General features: G+C 36.5%; 3 protein-coding genes across 3 annotated transcripts in view; all 3 read right to left on the bottom strand.

Moving 5' to 3' along the window:
* Positions 1–5,775: 5,775 nt before the first annotated feature.
* On the bottom strand, positions 5,776–8,320 carry LOC130230245 (serine/threonine-protein kinase pim-2-like). The gene is made up of 6 exons (XM_056459200.1): positions 7,915–8,320; positions 7,617–7,714; positions 7,466–7,516; positions 6,380–6,761; positions 6,122–6,298; positions 5,776–5,909 (listed from the first exon to the last, which is right to left on the bottom strand). Exons 1-6 carry the CDS (start codon positions 8,318–8,320, stop codon positions 5,776–5,778), a joined length of 1,248 nt encoding a protein of 415 aa, XP_056315175.1.
* A 7,278-nt stretch (positions 8,321–15,598) lies between these two features.
* Positions 15,599–22,098, bottom strand: rps26l (ribosomal protein S26, like). Its single transcript, XM_056460484.1, has 4 exons — positions 22,025–22,098; positions 19,129–19,306; positions 18,909–19,039; positions 15,599–15,701 (listed from the first exon to the last, which is right to left on the bottom strand). The coding sequence occupies exons 1-4, from the start codon at positions 22,025–22,027 to the stop codon at positions 15,666–15,668; spliced, it is 348 nt and encodes a 115-aa protein (XP_056316459.1). The 5' UTR covers positions 22,028–22,098; the 3' UTR covers positions 15,599–15,665.
* A 2,684-nt stretch (positions 22,099–24,782) lies between these two features.
* The window catches only part of ppp4r1l (protein phosphatase 4, regulatory subunit 1-like), a 36,470-nt gene continuing 33,459 nt past the window's right edge, over positions 24,783–27,793 (bottom strand). Inside the window, 1 exon segment of the mRNA XM_056460744.1 lies at positions 24,783–27,708. Coding sequence (XP_056316719.1) covers positions 27,563–27,708 — 146 coding nt within the window. The 3' untranslated portion in view covers positions 24,783–27,562.

Below are 27,793 nucleotides of genomic sequence, written 5' to 3' on the forward strand. Positions count from 1 at the left end.
TTACCTTTAAATCTGTGTCGTTCATGCACAGTATAATACTTACCTTTGAATAACTCTAATGTGGCATTACTTGACTCCTGATATACAAGGTTAAAATAATGTAAGGTCAAAAACACAAAAAGAACCAAAAGAAAAAAAAACACTTAATACATTTTTTTTAAGTTTCAAATAATTAAAAAAAAAATAGCATATCAAAAGAACACACACATACTTACTCTAGATATGGTTAAAAACATGTTTGTCGAAAAACAGCCGCACACATCAATTCTCAATAAAAAAGTTTAAAATAATTATAAAACCAAAATAAATAAATAAAGTCGGCATCACAGAGAATCCAAAGGATCCAAATGCAATCTTATTTTTATTTACATTAAAAAGTTCAAGAAAACAAATGTTTCTATTGTCCTTATGAATTCATAGTTGGAAACACAGCTCTGAAATACTTAGCAACAAATTCACAACCTGGGACCTGACAGTAGAGGTTTGCGAATCCCTGTGATGATTCCTGTGCACGTTAACTACCTAACTGAGGAGATTGGAATTGAATGCTTTTTATGTGTATATAATCTGCTCATTTGCCAAAAAGACACATGACACTGTTAGCATCTGTACATTATAGAAATAGGCAATATCCAATGAATAAATATACTGAAAGTAATGTGAGAAGTTATATGAGGAGAGGCTAACTAGCTAACAATGTAGCCTTCAAATACAGTTCAGTACAACAACATAACGTAATACACAGACTTACTTTAGAGACCCTCAAACACATTTGAACACATTTTACTTGTTGTAGATTTTTATTTATGGCTTAAAATCAGTGCTGGAAAGAATATTGAAAAATCATACTTAGGTAAAAGTACCATTACTTGCCCAAAAATGTAGTGTCAGTAGAGTCAAAGTATCTGTTGTAAATATTATTTAAAGTATGAGTAAAAAGTAGCCCTTTTAAAGTACTCATGAGTAGTGAGTATTACACTGTAAAAAGCTGATGCATTTACATGTAATTTGTGGATGCATGTAAACGTAACATTCTGTAGTGCATTTAGTTATTGCCCAGCAGGCACACACTGTTCATATTGGGTTAGATTTAGGTCGTGACGTCAGGTGACCAAAATACAATGTCTAGCCAGCGTCTAAGGACAAAACGTCATTCTGATGTAAAAATAACGACATCAAATGACGTTGATATTTCGTTGATTTTAGGTTGTGTTAGAAAGTCACCAAAATCCAATGTCAAGCCAACATCTTAAACCAACGTCATATTGACGACAAATACAGATATTTATTCGTCAGGCATGGCAACCAAAATCCAACATTTAATAGACGTCATAGTGGTAACGTCCACACAACGTCAAGCTGTAACATCATTATTAGACATTGATATTTGGTTGATTTTAGGTTGGACGGTGGACATTGGTGTCGCCCTGATGTTGACTTCTGACGTCAACCCAATTTTCATTTCCAAACAAAATGCAACGTCCCCACAACGTTGCACAGGTGCAACAGGTGTCAAACCTGTTACCTGTCATCATACAGTAAACATCCATCATCTTCTCATCAGTGACATGCAACTAAACAGTCTAGGTCAATGTGTGTAAAAATTTCAGACATCTACTTGGACACTTTTAATGCTTCCAAACAGTTTTCTGCAATTATAAATCACCCATGTCTTGAGGTAGTTCATTATGATGTGATTTATCTGATTGGACAGGAATCACAGGACTGATTTTTCTAATTCACATAGACAGGAAAATATAAAGTAGTGACTGCAGGTTGAAGGAAAGTATTGGAGTAAAAGTACCAATACTGCACTAAAAATGTACTCGATGGAGAGTAAAAGTACACATTTTTAAAACTACTTAGTGAATTACAATTTCTGAGAAAAACTACTCAATTATAGTAACTTGAGTATTTGTAATTAGTTACTTTACACCACAGCTTAAAACATCAGACTCTGCATCTAAACTGCTAAACAGAGAATGGAGCACTCACAAGTAAACAAATCAAACACCTGGCTCCCTTAAAGGGCCAACATATTCTGAAAAGTTTTGTCACAGTTTTGTGTTTAGAATAAGACAGACATCCTGTGTATGTGTTTGTGTCAATGTCTAAATCATTGTTTTCTGCATTAAGATAAACGCACTTTTCTATATAAAGAACATTAAAAGCATCAGAGTAGATGGCTCAGTAACAGTTGAACAGTAATTTACCATTTATTATCACAGTTACTACCTGTAATGGCTACATAAAAGTAGATTACTATAATTTATTCTTCGCACTACACAGTTTCATAGAAATCCTGCTCATTTTACAGTAAAATATTGCTTCCTTTTATTACAGCAAAACACTGGCTATTTTACAGTTATTTACTGCATAATCTACAGTAAGGGTTAACAGTGTACAGTTTAACAATGTGAAACTCTGCTGTTTAAAGGGCACCTATGGTGAAAAATCTACTTTACAAGCTGTTTGGACAGAAATGTGTGTAAGTATAGTGTATAAACTGTCATATTAGGGTGAAATAAACACACCCAGTCCTTTTTTTCAAATTTAACAACATAAAAACGGTGGACCAATTGGAGCGGTTTTCAGATCGACCGCAACTTTACGTAGGAGTGCGGTCCCCCCGCCCACCAATATTGATTGACAGCTGCGTATTAACATGTCCTGGTAGTCATGTGTATAATCATATCATCAAGAGAGGACGAGCGCAAAGCAGCCGGGAATAAAAGGTCTGTTCAGTTCGCTAGGATCATCAATCATCATCAAACCTGATCAAGAGTGAGTTTTACAAGTTTAACATGTTTTAAAACAGAGCATGTGTGTGATGAATTACAGCGATTCACTTCAGATTCACTTCATCAGCGAGTCAGAACAATTATAAAAGAAGACGCTTCAATCCTACGTTAAATCAGGTTTATTTTGTACATTAATATAAGAGATATCCATACAGCAGTGGATATTAACCTGTATCCTGTCACATATGCGTGCAAAAGCTTAACGCGCTGTCTTTCTCTATGTGTGTGTGTGTGTGTGTGTGTGTGTGTGTCTACACTGTGTGTTTGTGTATGTGTCTGCGCTATGTGTGTGTGTGAACTTTGTAAGGACATTGTGTGTAACTCATTGTTGCAACGCCACTAAAAATACATCAAATACTGATTGTTAAAGTTCTTACTGTAGTATTTCTCACACACATGAGAGATTTGCTTCCTGAGGCAGCCGAGGGCAGCGATTGCTGAAATGGCAGGTGGGAACGGTGGGCAGGGAGGACTAGCCTTAAAGGGCCAGTACAAAAAAACAGCAACAACTTTTTTTCAGCTATAATATAAACACTTCAAACAGCTATAATAAATAATCTGATGGGTGTTTTGAGCTGAAACTTTACAGACACATTCTGGGGACACAAAAGACTTATATTAAATATGAAATAGAAATACCAATGTAAGAGGCTAAATTATTATATGCATTTGTTTACATGACAAAACATGTATTTTTGACTCAAGAAGGTCCATACTGGCTCCAAAGGCAGATACTGATAAGATCAGGGCCTGGTATGTGGATTTTGGGGGTTTTACGATGTGGTCACATGTTGATTGGTCAGTTTGAATGTCTCAACATTTGGGCTTTAGTCACATGGTCAGGAAAGATACAAAATAGGTGGTAAAACGCTGCTCTGTCTCTTTTCTTTTCCTGGCCTGTCTTTCCTGGTCTGCTTTCCTCCTCTGGTCCTCTCCACCTCTGAATCTTCTCTGACTCTACTGCAGTCAGGCTAACTTCTGGGCCTGCTCTCTTTGTCTCTCTCTCCCTCCCCCTGTGTCTCTCCTTCTACCTCTGGTAACTTTAATTTAACATTTAAGCTGGGTACAATTTATATCATATGCTTTTATAATTTCATATTTGATCATTTTATACAATTATTTTGTAACTAATTCTGTTGTAACAATAGAGAATTATTGTCATTAAATAATTTCATTTTCAAGTATTTGTGAATTACTTTTGATTTACACTTAACTGTTCCATATTGCAATACAATACAATCACATAATATCAACGCTCTCCCACATTTATAGCTATTAATACTGCCCATTCGGCAGAACTACAGTTCGAACCGCTGTGGTTTTAAAACCCAATCCTACACCAATGTGCCCTTTAAATCAGAGATTATCCCAGTACACTCTTTGTTGTATATATTGTAATATAAAACAACATATTGTCTAATAGTTAAACCTACTCTTTGGTTCCATTTGGCTAAACAGACTCCACAAATCTGTGTTAAACATAGTATATGGCACTACTGGTTTGTTAAAAACATTTCTTCACCCAATAATGAATATTCTGTCATCTTTTCCTCAGCCCTTACTATGAGTTTCTTCTGTTATACACAAAAGAAGCTATTTTGAAAAATGCTGGAAACCTGTAACTATTGACTTCCATTGTATTTGTTTTCCTACTATGGACATCAATGGGTACAGATTTTCAGATTTCTTTAAAGTATCTTCTTTAGTGTTCAACAGAAGAAAGACACTCATAAGCAGGTTTGGAGTAAATAGTTTAGGGAGAACTATCTATTTAATTGAGTAAGGAGTCATTTAGAAAACTCACAGAAATGATGATCAGAGCTTCAGTTTGATTCACATGATTTTATTTGAATTATTAGCCAACAATATAGAAAAGCAATTAATTACAAAACAATTCAAAGAACAATTCATTACAAAACAATTATGAACACTTAATGCTAAAACAATCAGTCTCTCTTATGACAGAACACCAGATTCATTTATGAGGTAGAAAATAGTTGAGCAGATCTTTGATGACACTTTAGAGGAGACAACTGTGACAACACAAGGATTTCCTAATGGAGTTTTATCATTAATTCAGTTCAATTCATCTTCATTTCTATAGCGCTTTTACAATGTGGATTGTGTCAAAGCAGCTTAACATCGAAGAACATTGAAACTGTGTCAGTCCAGTTTCAGAGTTTCATTAATTACCATTATTGTCATTAATTGCTCACCTCATGTCCTCAGTTCATATTCATGTTCAGTTCATATTGAGAAATTAAAACATTTTAGATGAAATCTGAGAGCTCTCTGACCCTCAAACCACACGTTCATAAGAGCCCAGTGCACTGTATGTGTCGCACTGCTGACGTTTAACCCAGAGGTCTGCGCGACTTCCTCTGATTTAAACAATACGTGGACACACCTGAGGTAAACGTCAGCAGTGGACACACATACAGTGCAGGACAGAGCTCTCATGGTTTGATTTCATCTCAAATATTTTCATTTGTTTTCTGAAGATGAAGAAAGGTGTCAGGGGTTTGGAGCTACAGCTGTCATTTTGAACCGAAACTTCTTTTATGCAGAAAGAAAAACACAAAAATAATCAAACAAAACTAATGACTTCAGAAGTACTGGACTGCACTGTATGTGTGTCGTGTTTACAGGACAGAGCTCTCATCAACACACGTCATGAACTGACACTGAAGGAAAGTAAGGTCTTGGGGGTTTGGAATTACAGAGTAACTAATAACTGAATTTCTGGGTAAAGTGTCCCTTTAATGACATTTCTGCAAATGGTGCTCTCCTCTTCCTCGCTTCTTTAGTTTTTTCTAAAATGAAGAAAAACAATCAGAAATAACACAAAGTTATTAAAGCAGAATATGAAGGTCAAATAAGACTTGTAACTCTAAAAAGAGCAGAAGAGAAAACAACAGGAATAGCATGAAGCAAAGAAAGAATGAAGATGTAGTGTTGTGCTCGGTGTGTTCCTCTACCTCCTCTTGTCTAGCTGCTGCACAGGATTTGGGCTCGTTGGATTGAACCACCGGTGCTCTTCAACCTGATGTAACTGTAGTCGCTTCTCTGGATTACGAATCAAACACTGGGAAATCAGGTCCAGGCATTCTGAAAAGTGTCACAGAGAGTGTGAAACATGTCTGCATACTCAAGATTCATGAAGGTGTTTAAATCTTACTACATCAAATTACAAAACATCCACAATTCAATGACTTTAATATCTACAGTGCCTGTAACCATTATATTTAATCCTTTTTACTTGTGACTGACATACTTTATTCTGTCACTGAGGCTGAGATTGTTTAGAGGTGTCTGCTTACCTGACGATAAGGTGAGGTCTGTCTGAAGGTCTCCAATGATTATCGAATGTGTGGTGCGAAAGGCCAATTGTCCATGCAATATTTCATACAGGATGATGCCTAATGTCCAGACGTATGCCGGGTTAGGAAAGAATGTGGGATCCCTTAAAACCTCAGGTGGTCTGTAAAATATGGCTCCTGTAAGAGAGACGGGTTCAGAATTCAGTCATTTCATAAGACAATACTGTGACCAAAGAAACTAACAAAATGCCAACTCACCTCGATAATCGCTGCTTTTGAAAGGCTCGCTGGTAATTGGCCGAGCACAACCAAAGTCAATCAATTTGAGCTCTAATCGGGGTTGAGTCACCAGGATGTTCCCCGGGTGTATATCACCATGGAAAACTCCACGCTCAGCGCAGAACTTGACAGCTTGTACCAACTGACGCATTAACCGGCGTGCTTGGTTTTCATCAATGTCCAATGTACGTCTGACGTAATGAGCCAAGTTCTGGCATGACTGTGGGTACTCCAGAATGAGAACGAAGTCGTTCTCATTCTCAATCCAGTGGTGTAATGTGATGATGCTGGGACAAGTTGGGGCATTCATCAGCCTAAGCATCATTGCCACTTCCGCAAGCACAGGTGTGGAATGACCATCCTAGAAAAAAAACAGATTTCAAAGATATTACCAAAGCAGAATGACACAAAGTACAGTAACAAAAACTTGTCACGAAGTAAATAATCACTAAGCTCCATGTTTTGACACATTTTTGCTTGTATTTGAGCATTTAGTCATGCAGTTTAAGCTAAAAGAGGACTCTACATGTGTGTTCTGTCCGTCTCTGAGGCTGAGCACATGCACACAACAGCACAAGCTCTCTTTAGCACTATTGAAGACATCAATGAATCAATCATATACACTCTAATAAATCAAGCACATCCCGTGCTGCAAAAGTCACGCTACATGATTTCACTGATTTCCACGTGAAACTGAGCTGTGTGTAGAAATGAATGCAGACTGCTTTACAAGGGTCCGCGATATGACGCAATGATCATCTTTATCTCCATTAATGTTAAATGAATTTGAATTAATTCCACAGCCCTACATTCATGTGTACAAAACTTCTCTCTGGGTTTATTTCTTCTGCTGAACACAAAAGAAGACATTTTGAAGAATGTTGAAAACCAGTAAGCATTGACTTCATAAGCATTTTCTTTTTCTACAATGGAAGTCAGTGGCTACTTGTTTCCCACATATCTGCTTTTGAGTTCCGTTTAAAGTGCTCCAAACAGGTACGTGACAAGTGAAGGATGAGTAAATGGTCCGCACATTTTCACTGTTGTGTGAATTATTCAACTTACAATGTGGAGATAACGGTCCTGTTCACGCTTCTTGATCCACTTCAGGGCAACCTGCGGAGAAACAACAACAAGTGAAATTAAAGCCAACAAATTATCTATATTTAATAATCAGGAGGAAAATGTTGACTGAATTTCAAAAATAGTTCCCTACCTTTGATCTCTCATTAAATACGTGAGATGCCAGATACACCTTGCCAAAACTTCCTTCTCCAATCAGGTCTTTCACTTCAAAAAGAGCCACCATAGATCCTGAAAAACAGAAAAAGAGCAGGGAGATTAACTTGGATTGTCTAGTATGAAACAGATCAAATAAATGACTCCTATCCTTTGAATCTGGATCTAATGCAATGAGCTAAAAGCAGTAACTTCCATCAGAATCACAGGAGTACATTGATTACTAATTTATATTAATTATGAATTACTAAACATAGAAGGAAATGATGACTTACCAAAAGTGAGCCCAGAAGCCTTTTTAGGCTCCTCAGGAACCTGGCCTGGCAGACATACTGACTCAGGGTCAGCTGGTTCTGCGTTTTCAGGTGTAACTTCAACTGACACTGCCTCAGAGTCCGCTTTATCTTCCAGCTCGGGCTCTGACTCTGACTCTGACTCTGGCTCTGGTTCTGGCTCGGGCTCGGGCTCAGGCTGTGGTGTAAGATACTGGACTATATCTGTGTCACAACACAGGAAATGGCGCTTTGCAGCCTTCCATACTCTCTTAAAGAAAGCAGAGACTCTTTTGCCTTTCCTTCCTTTCTTGGGTTTTTCTAAAATGAAGAAAACAAACAGAAACATCTCCATGAACAGAGCTGCAGCTACAGTGCTCAGCATATTCATATATGCTGTACACCCCATTTTGAAAATGAATGTCTTTATCCATTTCTCTGTGAATATGGGTAATATATATTGGTGCATTTGAACAAAACAGATTTATTAAACAGATTTATTTATTAAAATAATATTTTAGTCACAGAACATCTTTAAAAATGGAAAGATAACACATTTAAATTCATGCAAAATATTGCAAAAAAAAAATTACAAACGACAACATTTCAACAAAATTAACTATATTTTTAGTTTCTCTTAGAGTTTTGCTCATTTTGAAAATTAAATTTAATATTTTGTCCTAACATATAAATTTGGGCTACTAATTTTTAACCATTATTGTAATTATTTTGTTAGATAAGCTCCAGATTTGGCTTCAGTACTGACTAAACTAATGTACACGCACAAATATAATATTGTAAAGCATCCTATAGAAAATATTCATTTAAATGAGAGATTTGTGGGGGGTGTACTCATATATGTATAGCACTGTATTAGTTAATACACAACCAATAGTTTAACAACTGACACTGTCTGATTTATAAGCTAAAAACAGCAAAGCATAAAAAATAACAGATGGCAGAACTAAAATGAACCAAATTCAGGAGGACTCACCATCAGTCCCATCAATTTTCGAGGGGTCTTGAACAGACGGAGGCGACTCAGGACAGGCCGAATCTGCATCCGTCATTTTCGTAATATTGGAGGGACCATGGACACTGATTGGCTGAGGATCTTCCCAGATCTGGCCTGGGAGACACACCAGCTCAGTATCAACATGACCTGTGAGGGCCGTTGAGGACTCAGGACGGGCCGGATCTGCATTCTGCACATCTGCTGTTTGCTTGATCCTGGAGGGGCCCGGAACACTCAACGGCTGAGGGTCTTCACAGATCTGGACTGGCGGACGCATCTGCTCAGGGTCAACATGATCTGCGATGGTCGTTGGCTTGATCCTGGATGATCCTGGAACAGCCAACGACTCGAGACGGTCGCAGACCTGGACTGGCGGACGCATCTGCTCAGGTTCAACATGACCTGTGAGGGCCGTTGAGGACTCAGGACGGGCCGGATCTGCATTTGCCACATCTGCTGTTTGCTTGATGCTGAAGGGGCCCGGAACACTCAACGGCTGAGGATTTTCACAGACCTGGCCTGGCTGCCACACCGGCTCAAGGTCTGCATGTGCTGCGACGGTCCTGGAGGGACCCGGAACAGGCAGATGCTCGAAATCGTCGATATCTGACTGTGATTCAAAGGGGACCACTCTGTCCCGGTCACAGCAAAGGAAAGGGCGCTTTGCAGCCTTCCATGCTCTCTTAAAGAAAGCAGAGGCTCTTTTCCCTTTCCTTCCTTTCTCTGGGTTTGCTAAAAGAATGGAAATAAACAGGAAAACATTAGAAAACTCTTTAACCACAGGTTTAAAATAAACACACTTTTGTAAATTAGAAATATAAAAGACAATCACACAAAAGAAACAACAATAATAAATGTACAATTATAATAGAAAATGTTTAAAAGCTAACATTTATTACATGGAATTGCAAATCATCTCTATTACTTAAAATGACAAATACAAGCTGACAAATAGTCGGTAAGTCATAAGCCCATATTAGACTTAAGGAAAAATCCTATAAGCAACTATTTAGCAAAAATAAACATTTCACTCCCGCTCACACAAAATGCAAACTATTATAATCACTCATTTTTAGTCAAAATTCGGAGTTTTACCAGTTATAGTTTGAGCTATTTAACAATCACCATCACAATGTTTATTCAAATTTATGTAGCCTTTTATTTTTTTGTCAGTGGGTGCTACATCTACATTCTTCCTCAAGCACCACTTCTCCACCACAAAAAAACTAATGAAAATAAATCAACATTTTTTCAACTTTCCATTAGCAATCGTCAAACTCAAATTGAACAATTTCTCTCGCTCTGGATCTTCAGTTAAGAAATATGTGAGAAATTATAACCTGAAACATTTAACAATCAGTCTTAGAAATCCAAATGAAAAGAGAAGTCTTGCTCCAGAACTTCAGTTACAGAAACAGAGCTATAGACATTTATTAATATTGAGATGAAGTTGGATTTATATTTGCACATTTGTTCATTTAACGGTCCATATATAATGTTGACCATGCTAATTTGAATACTGGGTCTGAAATCGCATGTAAGTAGGACTTCAAATCAACATTAGCACTATTTAAGGGACAGTAAACAATCTTGTACGATGACAGTCATTGGCTGTTAATATTTAGAATTTAAAACAATATTTTTCTGTTATTATATTATTAAGGAGAAAGTCAGAATGTGTGAATTTAAAACCAACTTTACCTCAATTGTATTCATTCATCCCTGCTTAAACAAATAAAGATTTAAATATAATATTCTCACTCAGTTTGCTAAAGTATAACAAATATTCCTCCACACCATCAAAAACTAAGAAAATGACTGTGTAGGTCTACACATAGGATTTCAATTAAAGTAATACAAAAATGCCAAGTAACGTTAACAAGGCACAATTTCTGTTGAGTGTAAAGAAAAAACTTAAAAGCCAGAATGTCAATACATAAAATGACAGCAGGGCTCAGTCACAAATATATACAAAACCATAACTAAACACAAAAAAACACATTACTATGAAGAGACGTTGCATATTTGCCTCTTAAGTCTGTACGTTAATAACCTTACATGGCAATATATTATTATTATTTTACTTTTTACTGAATAATTTACTGTATTATTAAATAATACGTGGGAATACACCGTTTTTGTAAACTCTCATCTTACCTGTTGGGCTTCTCATCATGGTAGGAGGTGTAGGAGAAGCCATCATGTCACTCTGATTATTATCGTTGACAAAGTCAGTCGTGATCGTATTAACTCGAGTAAAAAACACAGCTGACATATTATTCGCTATTTGAGATGCAAAACAAGTCGTTAAAGTCATTAACTCACTGTTCACTGTACTCGTTTGTTTGTCACTTTGAGGAATTCTGAACTATGCTGTTCTGTGACGTCACGGCATTCTATTCGTTCTATTTATTTGTCATTAGTGGTGGGGGGAGAAGGAGGGGGGCGCAGGCCGCGGGTTGATCTAAGATGGCGCTCTGATCGTTCAAGTTCGTTGAGCGTGTTATGAAATAAACTGCATATTAAAACAACCCAACTCATCTCAATCTGTTTTTTGAGAGACGAGGCGACTTTTGCAGAGCATTTCTGTGCGAATCTTGAGATTTCTGAGAAAAGAGTAATTTTAAAGAGCACAATTTCTTTAATCAGTTTTTATTTGCGTTCTTGTTTTCTGATTATTTCATTTGTTTTGTTGTACTTTTTTCATTTTCACTTTGTTTTGTTCAAATTTTTCCTTTTGTTTTTAATTTACTAATTTTAATTTATTTATTTACTTTTATTTATTTACTTTGTTTTAAATTTATTTTCATATTTGATCTGTGTTTTCTTGTGTTATTGCAGGTTATAGGAGATTGTCCTCGTCCCACATAGGTAGAGAAAGAGGAGGTGAGTGTTTTTAATTTGTCATTTGTTTGTCATTGGTTTGTCACTGTATATTGCTGCACGATGTTTGACTAATATGAAAAAATCATAGAAGTTAACATGTAACAAAAAAGATTTATTAAAAATAGATTTTGATATATGTTTATATCAAAACAATTATAATGATGGAAAACTACAGAGTTGCTCAATAAAAACTGCAAGTCTCAATTGAAAGAGTGAAAAAAGTGACCAGTGAAAGTGTTTGTTGTGTGTGATTTATATTTTAGCTTCAAGCCACTTCAGATTCAGGGGCCTAGCATTTTTGAGAAATAAACTGCAGGTAAAAAAGTAAATATATTGGCGACGCAGTGGCGCAGTCAGTAGGTCGCTGGTTCGAGCCTTGGCTGGGTCAGTTGGCGTTTTTGTGTGGAGTTTGCATGTTCTCCCTGCGTTTGTGTGGGTTTCCTCTGGTTGCTCCGGTTTCCCCCACAGTCCAAAGACATGTGGTAGAGGTGAATTGGGTAGGCTAAATTGTCCGAAGTGTATGAGTGTGAATTAGTGTGTATGGATGTTTCCCAGGGATGGGTTGCAGCTAGAAGGGCATCCGCTACGTAAAATATGTGGTGGATACATAGGTGGTTTATTCCGCTGTGGCGACCCCGGATTAATAAAGGGACTAAGCTGAAAAGAAAATTAATGAATATATATATAAACATAGATATATAGATTATTTATGGATCAATTTTGCATTAATCTTAATTGTTTTGTTGTTGTTGTGGTTGTTTTGAGTTTTGAGTTCAGGATGTATATTTTATTACTAAGTACTGCATTTAATAAATTATTGTTTAGTGTCGCTTTATTGCAGAGTTTTTGCTTTTGGGATTTATAAAAAAATTAAATAAATCAACCTACGATCTTATTATAGAATCTTCAATCTGTTTGCTAAATTAATGCAATGTGTTTTAGAAGGTCGCAAAGTAGGAATCACTGGTTCCTTTATTAAATATTGTTTAATTCTTCATTTTTCAAGCTGTTAGTTGACACAAAAAGAGCTGTTTTAAAATGTACAAACCATTCAGACAGTTAGGTAGAAGAAATCAGGCTTTACTTTTCTGTTTCATTGAATGTATTTATTAAGCAATAAAATCAATAAAATATTGTCGGCTGAATTGCAATGGCGATACTCTACTATTTAGAGCAAGGTAGGGCCCCAAAATTATTCTGCTTAGGACCCCCAAATGTACCAGGCCGGTCCTACATCCCACATAGCAAACTGACTTGGCCCAAATGTGACCTCATTATATGGGCCAGATCAAATGTAGTATTTGACCCAGATGTTAAAAATGTATATGTGGGCCATGTTAGTTTGGCCTATCTTGACCCTCTTTAAAAATACTTTTAAAATTATTTTTGAGTAAAGAAAAATTCTACTAATCGGTTTGTTTCATGGGTTTATCAAATTCATTGCATTTGTCTCACACCAACATATCTGGCCCAATTATGGGTTATTACCTTGGCTGAGACTTGGCCCAGATGTTTGGCCCTTGTATGGAAGCCAGACTTGGTCGTCATATGCTGTAATTCACTGTGGCGTGTGGGCCAAGCAAAAGCTGATTGTGTGGGCCAGATTTGGGCCAGGTAAATTTTGCTTTGTGGTAGGCTAACTAACCGTGGATGTGTGTATTGATCAGTGGTGTAGTCCTAAAAAAAAGGTTGTGTACTGTTACCCACCCAACCTGCCCATGCTATTTTATTATTTTACCGGAACGTTTCAGCGAGACATCATTCAGACTTTGAAAAACTCATGAAATTTTCTCACAGCTGCTGTGGTCGTCAGGGGCAGGGAATGGCGCAAAATATGAACAAAAATGCACCAATTGCAACAAATTAAGATGAGAGTTAAAAAAAAGCACTTGGTATACAGTTAAGAGATGCGAATACGCATAAATTAGGGAAGTCCAATCAGCAAAACAAGTATACTGAGGGTATACGCAATTATTGATCCTCAGAAGTCGTAATACCCAAAGAGCTAGTGGAAAAAAGTAGGCATACGGAGTCCCGACTACACCACTGATACATATATATATATATATATATATATATATATATATATATACACACACACACTAGATGTCACATACGGGCCCTAAGCATGATTCAATACTGCCGCCATATTTGTACAGTGCTCCCAGGACTAAAGTCATTCAACCGCACTAGTCAAAACTAAAGCCAATGTAAATATACTGGACTTTAGCGGTGTACGGGTGTAGTAATGAGCAAACAAAGCATAAAGGCGTCACATTTCATAGGTAAGATTTAGTTTTTTACATTTTTGTATGTTATGAACTTTTGTGCTCAACAAGTAACATTATTAATGATTGATGATAATACAGTCTCTCACTGCATTCACCATAAGGCAAAGTAGCACCAAATCACACTAAATTCTAGCCTTATGCTAGTTTGGTTGATTAAAATTAGCAAACAATGTAAATGAAATATGACAAGACGCTGATGGCAGAAACTTGTATTATTGTCTGCTAAGTGAAGTAACGGCTTGTTTTTGACATAACTTATAAGGGTGCCTGATAACATGACGGTGCCTGCGCCTCAACGTGCATACTGTCCACCCTAAATGATTGAATATTACAAATGTTATATATCATTTAGATCAGAAAGGTGGATATGCAAATTGAGATGCAGAGATATTGATGGTTCACACAAATCATTCATAACGGAGATTCATTCACAAATGAATCACTCTGTCCATTAGAATTAAGTGAAAGCAGGACAGGTGGTGTTTCAGGACACAGATTAGATCATATTTAACAGGGAGGGAGGATAACACATCTCCATTCACACAAACACACACTCTTTGTTAGGAATGCCCATGTGAACACTTCGATGTAGAAAGTGATGTAAAATTAAAAATATATATTTGCACACTGACCAGCGGGAAAACTCCCGATCATAGATATGCGTTTATATCTGTGGCTCTTGATGGCCAGTACTCCACTACACTTTGGTTCCACATTTATTTCAAAGGGGCGCTATCCTGTACTAAAATGGCGGCTCTATTGACACATTCCTTCCAAAAGACAACAATAGTGTAGGCGAGAACTAATATCTATGGAAGCTAGTGGTGTTAATGTGAGGGGTAAGGGTAGGCATTGACACTAAAAGCATTGCATGCAGCTCTGTATGGAACTGGACCAAGTCTGCATCTAGACCCTTCGAGTAACCAGTTGCTGTAATTACTAATCCACTGAAGTAAACTAAATGATTATTGCTAATCGTAGTAGTAACTCACGCAGTGCTTGCCTTAAACTAATTTCAACAGTTCTGTGTAAATCAATTCAAAGATCAGATAAATTATTGAATTAAAGAACAATATTTCAATCAAATATAACGCATCAATGCACACCTTTGCCTTTATTATTCCTTAAAGACACAATATTAATAAGTATTATAATAACGCAGTCCTATTACTTTAAAGGTGTGCTTTAAATTTAATGTAGATAGATTCTAAAACTGATTGCATTAAATTCAATATGTAAAATATCAAAACCTCATAAAGGTGTAAAAATAAGAAATTGATTTGTGCCAAAGTGAGTGCTCTATTCAGGCCAGCAGATTATAAACTGATAGATGTTGTTCAGAAGTTAAATATACAGTAATAAGAGATGTTTTATCAGTCATAATAACAAAATGATAACATTACTTAAGACTTTAAGGATGATCAAACATGACTGAGCTCCTCAAACTCAACCCACAGAGCAGAAACAAACTATAAAAACAGCAGGAACACCTGGATCTGTTTCAGATATTTTTTGTTTTATTTTTCTGCATAAAAATGCACAGGATGTGAAGATGAAGTGATTCACATGGGCTTTGGTGGAGCTCGGGGTGCAGCACCCTGCAGGAAAACAGAGAAATAGAAAATGCTGAGATCCACACAAAACTTCAAGTGCACTACATAAAACATCAAGTTTAATGTCCTGCAGCTGTGGCGCTTCATCAGCTTGCTAAACTTCTGGGTCCAAACAAACACCAACTGCTACTAATACACACTCAGTGTGCTGCGATACTATTGAAAATCATGATTGTAAATGATTATATCCATGCATAATCTCAGATGGACAGACAGCGATTCATTTTTTATAATTGGTTTAAATATTGAAGGGATGCAGCAATGAACAATATGATTTTGCAAAAGAGACATTGTTAGCCCATTTCCACTAGCACTAAACTGTTGCTAGTTCATCTGGCTAGTCGTTTTTTTTTTTTTTGCTTTTCCACTGGGTAGAGCTACTGTAGAGCCAGGTTTGACATTACTGTATACGACTCATCTCTCCCAGCAACTCAAATGCAGAAGCACCAAACACAAATGCGTTATTACTGATGTGTTGTTATTAATGTCAACTTTGCAAACCTACTTCAGCATCCAAACAGTGAATTTAACATGCTCTAACATAACGCACCATATTTTGTATAGACTGAGATTGTGCATGATAATAATGTTCCTGTAGTGCACCGTAAATTATATATACAAGAATTAAAAGCGATGCTATTTCAAATATGGCCCTCACTGTGGTCACGGTATAGGTTATTGCACACTGAATTCAAAATTTTCAACCGTAATGTTCGCACACTAAACGATAAATTCAACCTCACGTATTGACACACTGCCTCTGAAACTTTAGTCCGTCATAAAAAAATTCAAACCGTGTTTGTTTTTTCCCGCTTTTCTCATATGAGAAAATACTTTGAGAGATGTTTTGAGAGTTTAGAGCCACCGTAAACGCGAAAAGCAAAAGACAGAATGCCGTCATTTGAGCTACATAACTTTGACAAACACAGTGCATAAAATAAAGACAGAATGTGTAGGACAATTGAGAGCCCCTATATGCTGGATTCAGTGACTGGCGCTCATCTCCACGGCTGTTGCTTGAAGTGTGTGTGTGTGTGATTATACATTTGACATACTGCCCATAGACATTATATTAGAAAGCATGGTCCACTTTCGGTCCGTTACTTCGACACGTCACCATCTATTACTGCCAGTCTCTGTTCAGGATTTGTTTACGTATGTGAATGTGTTCAGTATCACAAGCAATGTATCAAAATTTAACTGATTTCCTGAAACAAACTTTGCATTTCGGGATAATCGTAGCGCAGCTCTTTGATAATGAGCTGATCTCTCCTTCCTCTCTATGCAGTATTGGATGAACACAACATGCAGCCTATTCCTCATTCCTTTGGAGAAGAGAGGAGAACAAAGTATCACTGCTTAAACTGACTTCGAAATGTTTTGCATTTTTGTAATGGATTCATTAATATGCATTAGACTCGGTGTGTTTGTGACAAATTTTTCGCATATATATACAAAAAATAAATAAATACCGCAAACAAAAATTTCAGATTTCAATGTGCCAAGAACTTAACGGTAGCCCCGCTCTCAGCTCCAGATGCAAGTGCTACTTCTAGCTCAATGATGTTTTGGGTGTCAAAATACAAAAAAACTATTTTATAACTAGACTCTTGCTGCAAACCAGCCTGTGGAAAATGGGTATTTAATGTGTCACAAGCCTAACAGTGGTCTTGGGAATATTATGTGAATATATTACGGAAATATTTTTCTCAATTCAACTGAGTAGATGTTTGGACCCAGAAACAGTGTTCAGTGCTTCACAACCTAAAGCACAGGTGTCAAATCCAGTTCCTGGAGGGCCACAGCTCTGCACAGTTTAGCTTCAACCCTAATTAAACACACCTGATCAAACTAATTGAGTCACTTTTGTTTAAAACCTACAGGTAAGTGTGTTGAAGCAGGGTTGGAACTAAACTGTATAGGGCGGCAGCCCTCCAGGAACTGCATTTGACACCTGTGCCCTAAAGGTTTAGTTCACCTAGAAATCAATATTCTGTTATTTTTTAATGACCTGCACTCATGTCATTCCAAACTCCAGAGACTCGCGTTCATCTTCAGAACATAAAGTAGAGCTCTCTCATCCTACATAGATAAAAAGGCTTCATCTTGTTCAAAGTCCAGAAAAATACCAGATAACATCCTCAAAAACTGTCCACATGCTACAATTAATACTTGTGGGCACATAGAAAACTAAAATAATGACTTTATTCAAGTTTCTTCTGTTCAGTGTCAGTATAGGGTGCATGTTTAGAAGTGCTGCGCAGTATACTCTGTCCGCATGCCCAAGCATCACATGCAGAACTGAGGTAATACGTCAGTGACGACGTTTGCCCTGTATTATCAAATATCTTAATTTGTGTTACAAAGATGTCTTTGGGAATTGGAATGACATAAGTTTTTTTTTTTTTATCAATGTTTGAACAATAACAGCAAGGCATTAATAACTGAAAATTACACAAAAATACTGAATCAAATTACATTCACAATCTTTACATCTACATTAACACCAATACAAAAAGTAGACAATTAAATTCATAAAATAAAAAAAAAAATAAACGATAAAGAGAAATAAGTAGTAGGGAGTTGAAAGTTCTCAAAAATATGATACCAAAATCCTTTAATAAAGTATATAAATATCTTGCTTTGACTTTTTATCTCTCTTAATACACAAAGTTTTCTTTAAACACTACTAATCTTGGGGGAATATTGAAAAAATGCACACTTATGAATACAAAATGTTATATTATCAACAAATTATTTATTATACAATATATGTTTTACTATTGCTTGGTAAAGACTAATAACAATCACATCCAAAATAAAAGTCTGTTTTAAATGTGTGTGATACACTTACATAGAAAAAAACTATACAATAATTGTCACATAGATATTTAAACACATAATTTGTACCATATACATATATATTTTATATCCAAATATAAACATTCTTAAATTTATGCATGCCTGTGTATTTATATATACATAATATACAGAGCATGAGCACACACACACACACACACGTCAAAACAAACCTTTATAATAAATGCGATTAATTTTTGCCCAGTGCTACTTTTTACTTTTAAATGTCAAACCAAATTTAATAATTTAAGAGGATGAGTAATTATTAACAGAACTTTCATTTTTGGGTGAATGAACCCTTTAACAAATGTTCACTTTAGCAAGTGCACTTACACTAGGCCTGAATCGGGGAGGTGGTGTTCGGTCCTTGCGGGCCTCGCGGGATCTGTTCCTCACCACTTTACTGTGGATGGCACAGCTGACGCAGTAATGCAGCTTCACGTAGAGTTTGGGCAACACGTACGCTACAAAACAAACAGCATTTTCATCAGGACCAGCACACATTAACAGCACTCTGAGGATGGATGTTTTAGTGGATAAAGCAGACTCTTACAGTCGAACACGCTGGCCTCGGAGATGTCCCTCACTGCCGCCGCCTCCACGATGTTCCTGATGACGAACTTCTTGATGGCCTTGTCTTTGGGGACGCAGCGGGCACAGTTGGTGCAGCGGATGGGCTGGACATGACCACGACCCTTCTTCGCACGGCCGTTGTTCCTTCTCTTCTTAGTCTGCCCATTTAAAAGAGGTAAATATTTGAATAAAAGAAACTCTGAATGAAACATCCTCCACTTTTGAGCAATGCACTTCAGTCAATAAATAAAGCATTTTTTATTATTGTTTAACAAATTCTGTCAAGAAGAGCTTTTTTTCAAGCATTAAGAGACTAAAGCTTTTTTTTTGTTTTGTTAATTACAGGTTTCATACATTTTTACTACTAAAATTCCATAACTTTTCCATAACGTTTCATGTAATGTCTACATATTTGTGGTAAATAAGAAAAACTATGCAAGTTCAAATACAGCATATCAAAACATGCAACAATATTTAGTTTTAATTTATTTTTGTTTCTATGTAAAATTTATTTAGATAATGCTTAGACAGCACCAATAATGTGAGGATGTTTTTGGCCAAAGACAAATAAAAGAAGTTAAGACAATAATCTATATTGAAGTATAGAGACATTTAATTAATTTCCAGGACTTCTCCAGGCCTAAAAATATGCCATACCAAAATTCCATGACTTTTCCAGGTTTTCCATGACAATATGAACCCTGTAATTAGAATGTATCTAGTTTTTTTATAAGCTAAGAAAGATGCTTGACTCATTTTTAGCACGATTTACAAAAAAAACTAACTGAAATGTCATTCAGTGTGCTTTACAGCAAATACATTAGAAATACTTAAAAAAGCATCATTTTGAAGACTTGTAGAGGAGACAGTGCTTCTCTGTGGCAGGTCTTCGGTTATGGAACACTTTCCCTCTTGAGATTAGAAAGGCTCCATCACTGTCTATTTTAAATCACTCCTAAAATGTACCTATTTAGCTTAGCTTTTTAATATTATTTTACTAGTCTTTTCTAGTGCTTAATTTTTACATTTATCCAGTCACTTCTCTTGGCTTATTTTGTTTTACATTGTCTATTTACTTTGACTTATGCACAGCACTTTGGTTAATCTTGTAACTGATTTTAAATGTGCTTTATAAATAAATGAACTTGACCTTTAAAAACTACATATCAAAGTGCAGTCCCAATACTAATATGTTAGAATTTTAAATCTTTATACAACTTTTAACATCCAAGTTTCACCCATTTGTAAGCAAAACAATTTAAAATTGAATGCAATTAAGTAATCACTAATGCTGCGGTCACACTAGAGTTTGTGCGTGCGAAATTCTGTTGTATGGCACTGGGAAAAGGGGCGGGATTAAACAAGATTAGACATTTTACAAAGTGGGTGATTGGTGCATATTTTAAATTTCTATCCAGAAAGGTCATGTTTTGATCGTCGAGTGGTCTCACGCAATCATGTGATGCAATTTCCCATGTCTGAGTTCACCAAGCTTGAACTTTGCAATGCAGCGAACTGCAAAACTTTCCGATCTGACGCATTCGCGTGCATATGAATGGAAGACTATGGGGAGAAAAGTGCAGCGTGACAGCAGCTTTATTCTTTTACTAGGTACACATAAAAATAAGTGAGTTATTTTAAAGTAAATGTGTTATCCTTGATCAACAACAATTCAACATTTCATTTTTACAAAAGTTACTTTAAAGGAGATACTTTACATGCATTTACACTGCACTTTTCTATTTTTTTAAATATATTTATTATATTTTTTGTCTTGTCTCTGTAATCCTGTTGCACTGTGGAAGCTCTGTCACGAAAACAAATTCCACGTATGTGTGAACATACCTGGCAATAAAACTCTTTCTGATTCTGATTAATATGATTTAAAGTTATAGAATGTTATATTACATTTAGTATTTAACGCAAAAATAAAATTTTTGGCCAATGAATGTAAGAGCACATTTAAAAAAATAACGCATTTTACATTTAGCCAGAAAAAAACACTTATAATTGAATATTAATATATAGTAAATCTGGAAATATCGGGCATTCAGTTTTCCAAACAAAAACTACAAATGCGTTTGAGACTTGCCATTGCTCACAAACTAATGCATTTCTGTGAAATAAAAATTATATTTTAAAAAATGTAATTTTTGAAAATATTAGTTGTCATTACTGCAAGAAAACCTTAGTATTTCTCCTCAATTTAATTTTAGAAAAGTATTGTTTGCAAATTCTAAATAGCGAAATCATATTAGCAGCCGAAGAGTATCAAAGTACAACAGTGTTCAGTCAAATAAATAGTGTTAATGTTGTTTTCAAGTCACACCTCCATGTGATTTCAGACCGAATACTCAAAGTACCATAGTAAACAATATAAGAAGCATGTCACAAGTTTTCACTAAATGAACACGTGAATATAAAACCAACTTTACCTCAATTTATAATTCCATATATCGCATACATTATTTCGATGCTGCCTCAATAACTCAGTTTACACTCAATCATTATGACAGACCGCAGTCTGTCAGTCTCTTGATATTAATTCAGCAGATAAACTTTAACACATCCAGAACCAACATATCACATTAATGGCGATAATAAAAAAAGCACTACATGTCATTAATTTGCTCCATATTAACCCTCAGTATCAGGCCTGCTCATACCGCGTGTTACCGAAGCTGAAGCCACATGCTAATCATATCCGCAAACTCTTCTCTCTTACAGTCTAATAGTAAAATATTGGGGGCCGAAGATAAACAATTCAACTGCTTTGATAACTACACCACCTAATAATATGTTTTACTTGAAAACATATAAAGGAATTCTTGCATTAAAACACGTTCACTTATCAATCGTGTAAGCTCAAGACTCACCATCTTGAACGGGAGGCTGGAAAGAGGACCGGAAAAGGCAAACCGGAAGTAAAAGTCTTTCTCACGTATACAACAAAAGTTTTCGATTGAGGAAAGTATCCCATGTATGCGATGTTATGATGTGTTATAAACGATTAATGCATGAATACGGTTGAAATGTATACTTACAATTTAGATATATCTCGTTATATGATACAGAGGCTAATTTAGTCGTATCAAGGAACTAGTTTACCGCGGAAAGATACAGTGCTGGAGCTACGGCGAAGGCAGACTAAAAGTCACGACACACAATATAAAAATGAAGATTATTACAAAAACATGCCACCAAAGGTGAGAATTGAGTGATTTGTTTTGCTCTTTGGTATTAGAAATATGTAAAATGTAGAAATGTATTTTAAACTGATCATTTAAAAATAATACACTTTATATTTGTAAGTTATTTGGAGTATTAAAAGTAGATTCAAAATGACTTTTGTAAATGTTGCTTTATGTTCAGCAAAACTGTAATTTTTAAACCAGTTATAAGCTTGTCATTCATTCATTTTCTTTTCGTCTAAGTCCTTTTATTAATCAGGGGTCGCCACAGCAGAATGAACCGACAACTTATGCAGCATATGTTTTACGCAGCAGATGCCCTTTCAGCTTCAACCCATCACAGGGAAACACCCATACACTTCTATTTACACACATACACTGCAGACAATTTAACTCACCCAATTCACCTATACCGCACCTATGTTCCTTTGGACTGTGTGGGAAACCGGAGAACCCGGAGGAAACCCACATGAACACGGGGAGAACATGCAAACTCCACCCAGAAATGCCAACTGACGCAGCCGAGGCTCAAACCAGTGACATTCTTGCTGTGAAGCGAGAGCCTTACCCACTGCGCCACCATGCTGCCTAAGCTTGTCATTTTAATCATAATTTTTCAATTAAACTTTATAAAAATAAAAATGTAAATAATTTAAGCTCTGTATGTGCAGTGAATTAAATCGTTAATACAAATGTAAGATGTGTACATTCCATATAGAAGTGAAAATATTGGAAATCTAAATCTATTTATTTCTAAAAATTCTAAAAAGTTATTTCATATCATAAACTTCAGATTCATTCATACATTCATTTTCTTTTTGGCTTAGTCCCTTTATTCATCAGGTGCCGCCACAGCGGAATGAACCACCAACTTATGCAGCATATGTTTTATGCAGCGTGTGCCCTTCCAGCTGCAACCTATCACTGGGAAACACCCATACACTCTCATTCACACACATACACTATGGACAATTTAGCTTACCCAATTCACTTATAGCGCATGTGTTTGGACTGTGGGGTAAACTGGAGCACCTGGAGAAAAAACCCACGTCATTACAGGAGAACATGCAAACTCCACACAGAAATGCCATCTGACCCAGCTGAGGCTCGAATCAGTGACGTTCTTGCCGTGAGGCGATCGTGCTACTTACTGCACCACCATGACGCCCCGCTTTAAATTTCAAATGACAAAAATAACTAAATAAAAATAGAGTTATACAATTTAAAAATTAAGCTAGCAACATATTTCTATAATTGTGATCATGGGTTCCTCAAAAAATAGTAATTATAAAACAACAGTTGCTTTTTATTATTATTTTAAAGAATCAAATCATCTAGAGGCCTTTTGTTTTGTGATGTTTACAGAGGTCCTTTATAATGGGCTCCGGACCCCCATGAATCACAATCTAATATGTACACTACATGACAAAAGTCTTGTCGCCTATCGAAGTTTACAGAACAACAAATAATATTTTGACTTCTAGTTGATCATTTGGTATCAGAAGTGGCTTATATGAAAGGCAAAGGGTTCTAGATTACGCTTGTTTTACTAAAATAAAATATGATCATGGCTTGATTTTTAATAATTTCATTAGGACAGTAAGGTCTGACTTTGATTAGACAAAAGCCTTATTGCTTAATGTACAGCATAGAATATAAAGTCATGGTGCAGTGGAAAAAGAATTAATATTGTATATGACTCCCATGAGCTTTGAGGACTGCATCCATACATCTCTGCAATGACTTAAATAACTTATTAATAAAGTCTTCTGGAATGGCAAAGAAAGCGTTCTTGCAGGACTCCCAGAGTTCATCAAGATTCTTTGGATTCATCTTCAATGCCTCCTCCATCTTACCCCAGACATGCTCAATAATGTTCATTTCTGGTGACTGGGCTGGCCAATCCTGATGCACCTTGACCTTCTTTGCTTTCAGGAACTTTGATGTGGAGGCTGAAGTATGGGAAGGAGGACTGTCCTGCTGAAGAATTTGCGCTCTCCTGTGTTTTGTAATGTAATGGGTAGCACAAATATCTTGATACCTCAGGCTGTTGATGTTGCCATCCACTCTGCAGATCTCTCACACACCCACATGCTGAATGTAATCCCAAACCATGATTTTTCCTTCACCAAGCTTGATTGATTTCTATGAGAATCTTGAGTCCATGCGGGTTTCAATAGGTCTTCTGCAGTATTTGTGATGATTGGGATGCAGTTCATCAGATGATTCATTAGAAAAATCTACCTTCTGCCACTTTTCCAAATGATCAACTAGAAGTCAAGTTATTATTTGTTGCTCTTCCAACTGTGATCGACGACAAGACTTTTGACAGGTAGTGTATCAAATATGTTGACTGTAGTTTAAATATTACAATAAAGCATACATGCCCAGTATAGACCAGATGTAACCAAAGTGTTTGCAAAAAAAAGGCACAAAAAGTGACTTCAAATTTATATTATTTTAATTAACAAATACTAAAAATAACAATACATAAAATGTATTTAAAAGAGATGCACAGAAAATTACAAAGGTTGTAACCTGAAATGTTAGAATATAAAATCTTTAACCATGATACAATGAGAAAAATAAAAGATGGGGGGGAAATATTTAAAAGCTTGCTTCTTAATCGTGTAACATTACCAGTAGATCAGTACATACGCAGACAGATGAAGTGGTTTTGCTGACATATCGGTGATGTCATTGCCTCAGGAAAATCTCACACACATACACGACAACTCATTGGAGAAAACATAATCTAACAAAATATAAATCTACTATTAACACGGTCAATAAAAGGGGAAACAAACAGACAAACAAAAAAAGACACACAAACACGCATGAGAACACGAGGAAAACAACATCCCCCTTCATACAACCTCAAATCAATCTTCGCCACAGGGAAAGAAACAAAACTGGCCTTGAATCCTGCCGATATCATCAATAAAATCATATCAGCGATTTGATCACAGGCTGCATTTCAGAACTAGACTAAACCTAATATATCTTCTTAAAAACAATTCCATTTACACATTCCATACACATAATCCATATACACACACATCTGTGAGAATAAACGCACCGGATCTGAGCACCACTTGAGTTTGGTCAAGAAAGTCGCCTTGTTAAAAATTCACGATCCAACAGATTTATTATTACTATTATTATATATATGTATAAAAGGACCTGTCATTCTCTTTCCATTGAAATGAACAGTAAAGTGCTCTTGGCAAAGTTTGCCCTTGTATGCTGATGGAAGTCCGGTCCCGTAATTAAAATACATAAGCAATGAAAACAGGCATGCCGATAACCAATCAGCATCTAATAGAGAGTTAACCGATGCCAAGAGCAGCACCGCCATGCTTAATTAAAACGGATAGTCCGACTTAAAGAGCGCAATAGCTTATTTATTTAAAAGCAAATCTGTCGGAATAAGAGGAATTATGGCGTGCTTTGATTTAACTAGTGCAAATCTGACTTAACAGTGTGCTTACTTTAGACAACCCGTCAGCGCCATCTGCAGGTCGAGATCACAATTGACAAATCAAGTGTCATTATTGTACTCTTAAAGGAACACGCCATTCTCCTTTAAAGTTAAACAGATGTGAGTTTTACTATTTTTGAATCCATTCAGCCACGATGTGGGTCTTGCAGTAGCACTTTTAGTTTAGCTTAGCTTAGCATACATCATTGAATCAGATTAGACCATTAGCATTGCTCAAAAATCAGAGTTTGGATAATTTTCCTATTTAAAGCTTGACTTTTCAGTAGTTTCATCATTACGAAGATTGACGGAGAATGAAAAGTTGCTATTATCTAGGTTGATATGGTTATAGGAACTATACTCTCATTCTGACCTAATAATCAAGGAACTTTGCTGTCGTATCATGGCTGGAGCAGGTGCAATGATATTACGCAGCAATGTTCCCTAGCTGGGGACTATTTTCAGGCACTATCATCATTGCACCTGCTGCAGCCGTGGTACCACAGCAAAGTCATTTCATTATTAGGTCAGAATGAGAGTATAGTTCCTATAACCATATCAACTTTTCATTCTCTTATGACCTTAACACACGATTTGCCTATATAACAGTCAAGCTTTGAACAGATTTTAAATTTTTTTTGAGCGTAATGCTAATGGTCTAATCCGATTGAATGAATTATGCTAAGCTAAGCTAAAAGTGCACGCACCAGACCCAGATTTGCTAAATGCAATCAAAAACAGTAAACGGTTCAAATCAAGGTGACTTGTAAAATGAGCCTATTTCCAAAACAAATGTGGAGTGCTCCTTTAAGGCCTGACATGTCTGATAAATATTTTTATCTAGTGGTTCTAAAGTTTGCTTGGAAAGCACTGGTTTAACACCTCACATCCCTCTAAAATACTGGCCCCTTTTATTGATAAAACGGCGAGGAATAAAACCGCTCTCCACCAATCAGGGAAGACGAGGACGAGCTACAAAAAGGATAGGGAGGGTTTTTTTGGGCTCCTGAGCTGCTCATTTTCCACCGCGGTCTGTGTGCATCCTGAGGGTTGGGTAAACAGGAGGTTGGTGAACGCAGCAACATTTCTGAGGCATCACTTGGGCTCAGCTCGACACCACTTTACGCCATTGCAGCTTAAAAACAAAAACAATTCAGGTCTCCCTGAGTTAGTAGCACTTCACTGTGTCAGTCTGCTTGTCTTCTTAGTCCTTTAGCTTTAAGAAATCCACAAGGAAAAAAAAATGTACAGTTTGCTTTGGAGGGGCAGCTGGTCGCATCAGAACGGTTTGATGAGGAGAAATGACACAATCCACATACTTACGCTGCCACGAAGGTGCAAATGAAACCTTGCACCATTCAGAGAGGTGAAATGGTTGTTGTATAAGTGAGAGTTTGCGTGGGCCTCACATATGAAAAAGTTTGCTTCATTTTCAATTGCTTGACAATGCAATATCTCATGATTTAATCAACTAGCTGGATAAAAACCACAATGGGAAGTAAATCTGCATCATCTCATTGGTTTAAGTTCCATAGATAGCTTCATGAATGAGGCCCACTCTGTGTATAAATCAAAACAACGCATAATATATGCATATACTAATTATGTGGATTGTGTTAGGAAACGGTGTGTGTGAGTGCGCAGGTCTTGGTCAGTAGTTCCTATTTGTAAACGCTTGTCTGTGAATCCGTTTAGTGTTGTTCCTGCTGGTGCTTGTTCACATGTGCGGATTGTACAAGGTGCTAGATCAACGCTGTGGTGTCCATAACGTTTCTGTTGGGATCTAGTGAGGCGAAGAAGCGCACGTCCCTGTCTTCATCATTGCGGAGTACTGACAGAGTCTTCTCCAGCTCATCCGAGTAAGCGCTGTCTGGGTCCTTGAAATACGCTGAAATCAGAGTGTATACAGAGAAGGAAATCAGAACTGACGAAATACTGATCTAAATATTAGGGCTGCACAATATATCATTTTA

This window comes from Danio aesculapii, chromosome 6 (genome assembly GCF_903798145.1).
Source record: "Danio aesculapii chromosome 6, fDanAes4.1, whole genome shotgun sequence".
Lineage (NCBI taxonomy): Eukaryota > Metazoa > Chordata > Actinopteri > Cypriniformes > Danionidae > Danio > Danio aesculapii.

Coding starts and splice junctions, on each gene's coding strand:
- LOC130230245 (XM_056459200.1), bottom strand. CDS start 8,320: ATGGGGTGTACAGCATATATGAATATGCTGAGCACTGTAGCTGCAGCT. Junction 6,762..7,465: donor AGGACCGTTATCTCCACATT/GTAAGTTGAATA, acceptor TTTTTTTTCTAG/GATGGTCATTCCACACCTGT. Junction 5,910..6,121: donor AGACCTCACCTTATCGTCAG/GTAAGCAGACAC, acceptor GACACTTTTCAG/AATGCCTGGACCTGATTTCC.
- rps26l (XM_056460484.1), bottom strand. Junction 19,040..19,128: donor CGAGGCCAGCGTGTTCGACT/GTAAGAGTCTGC, acceptor TTTGTTTTGTAG/CGTACGTGTTGCCCAAACTC. Junction 15,702..18,908: donor CTCCCCGATTCAGGCCTAGT/GTAAGTGCACTT, acceptor GTTTTCCTGCAG/GGTGCTGCACCCCGAGCTCC.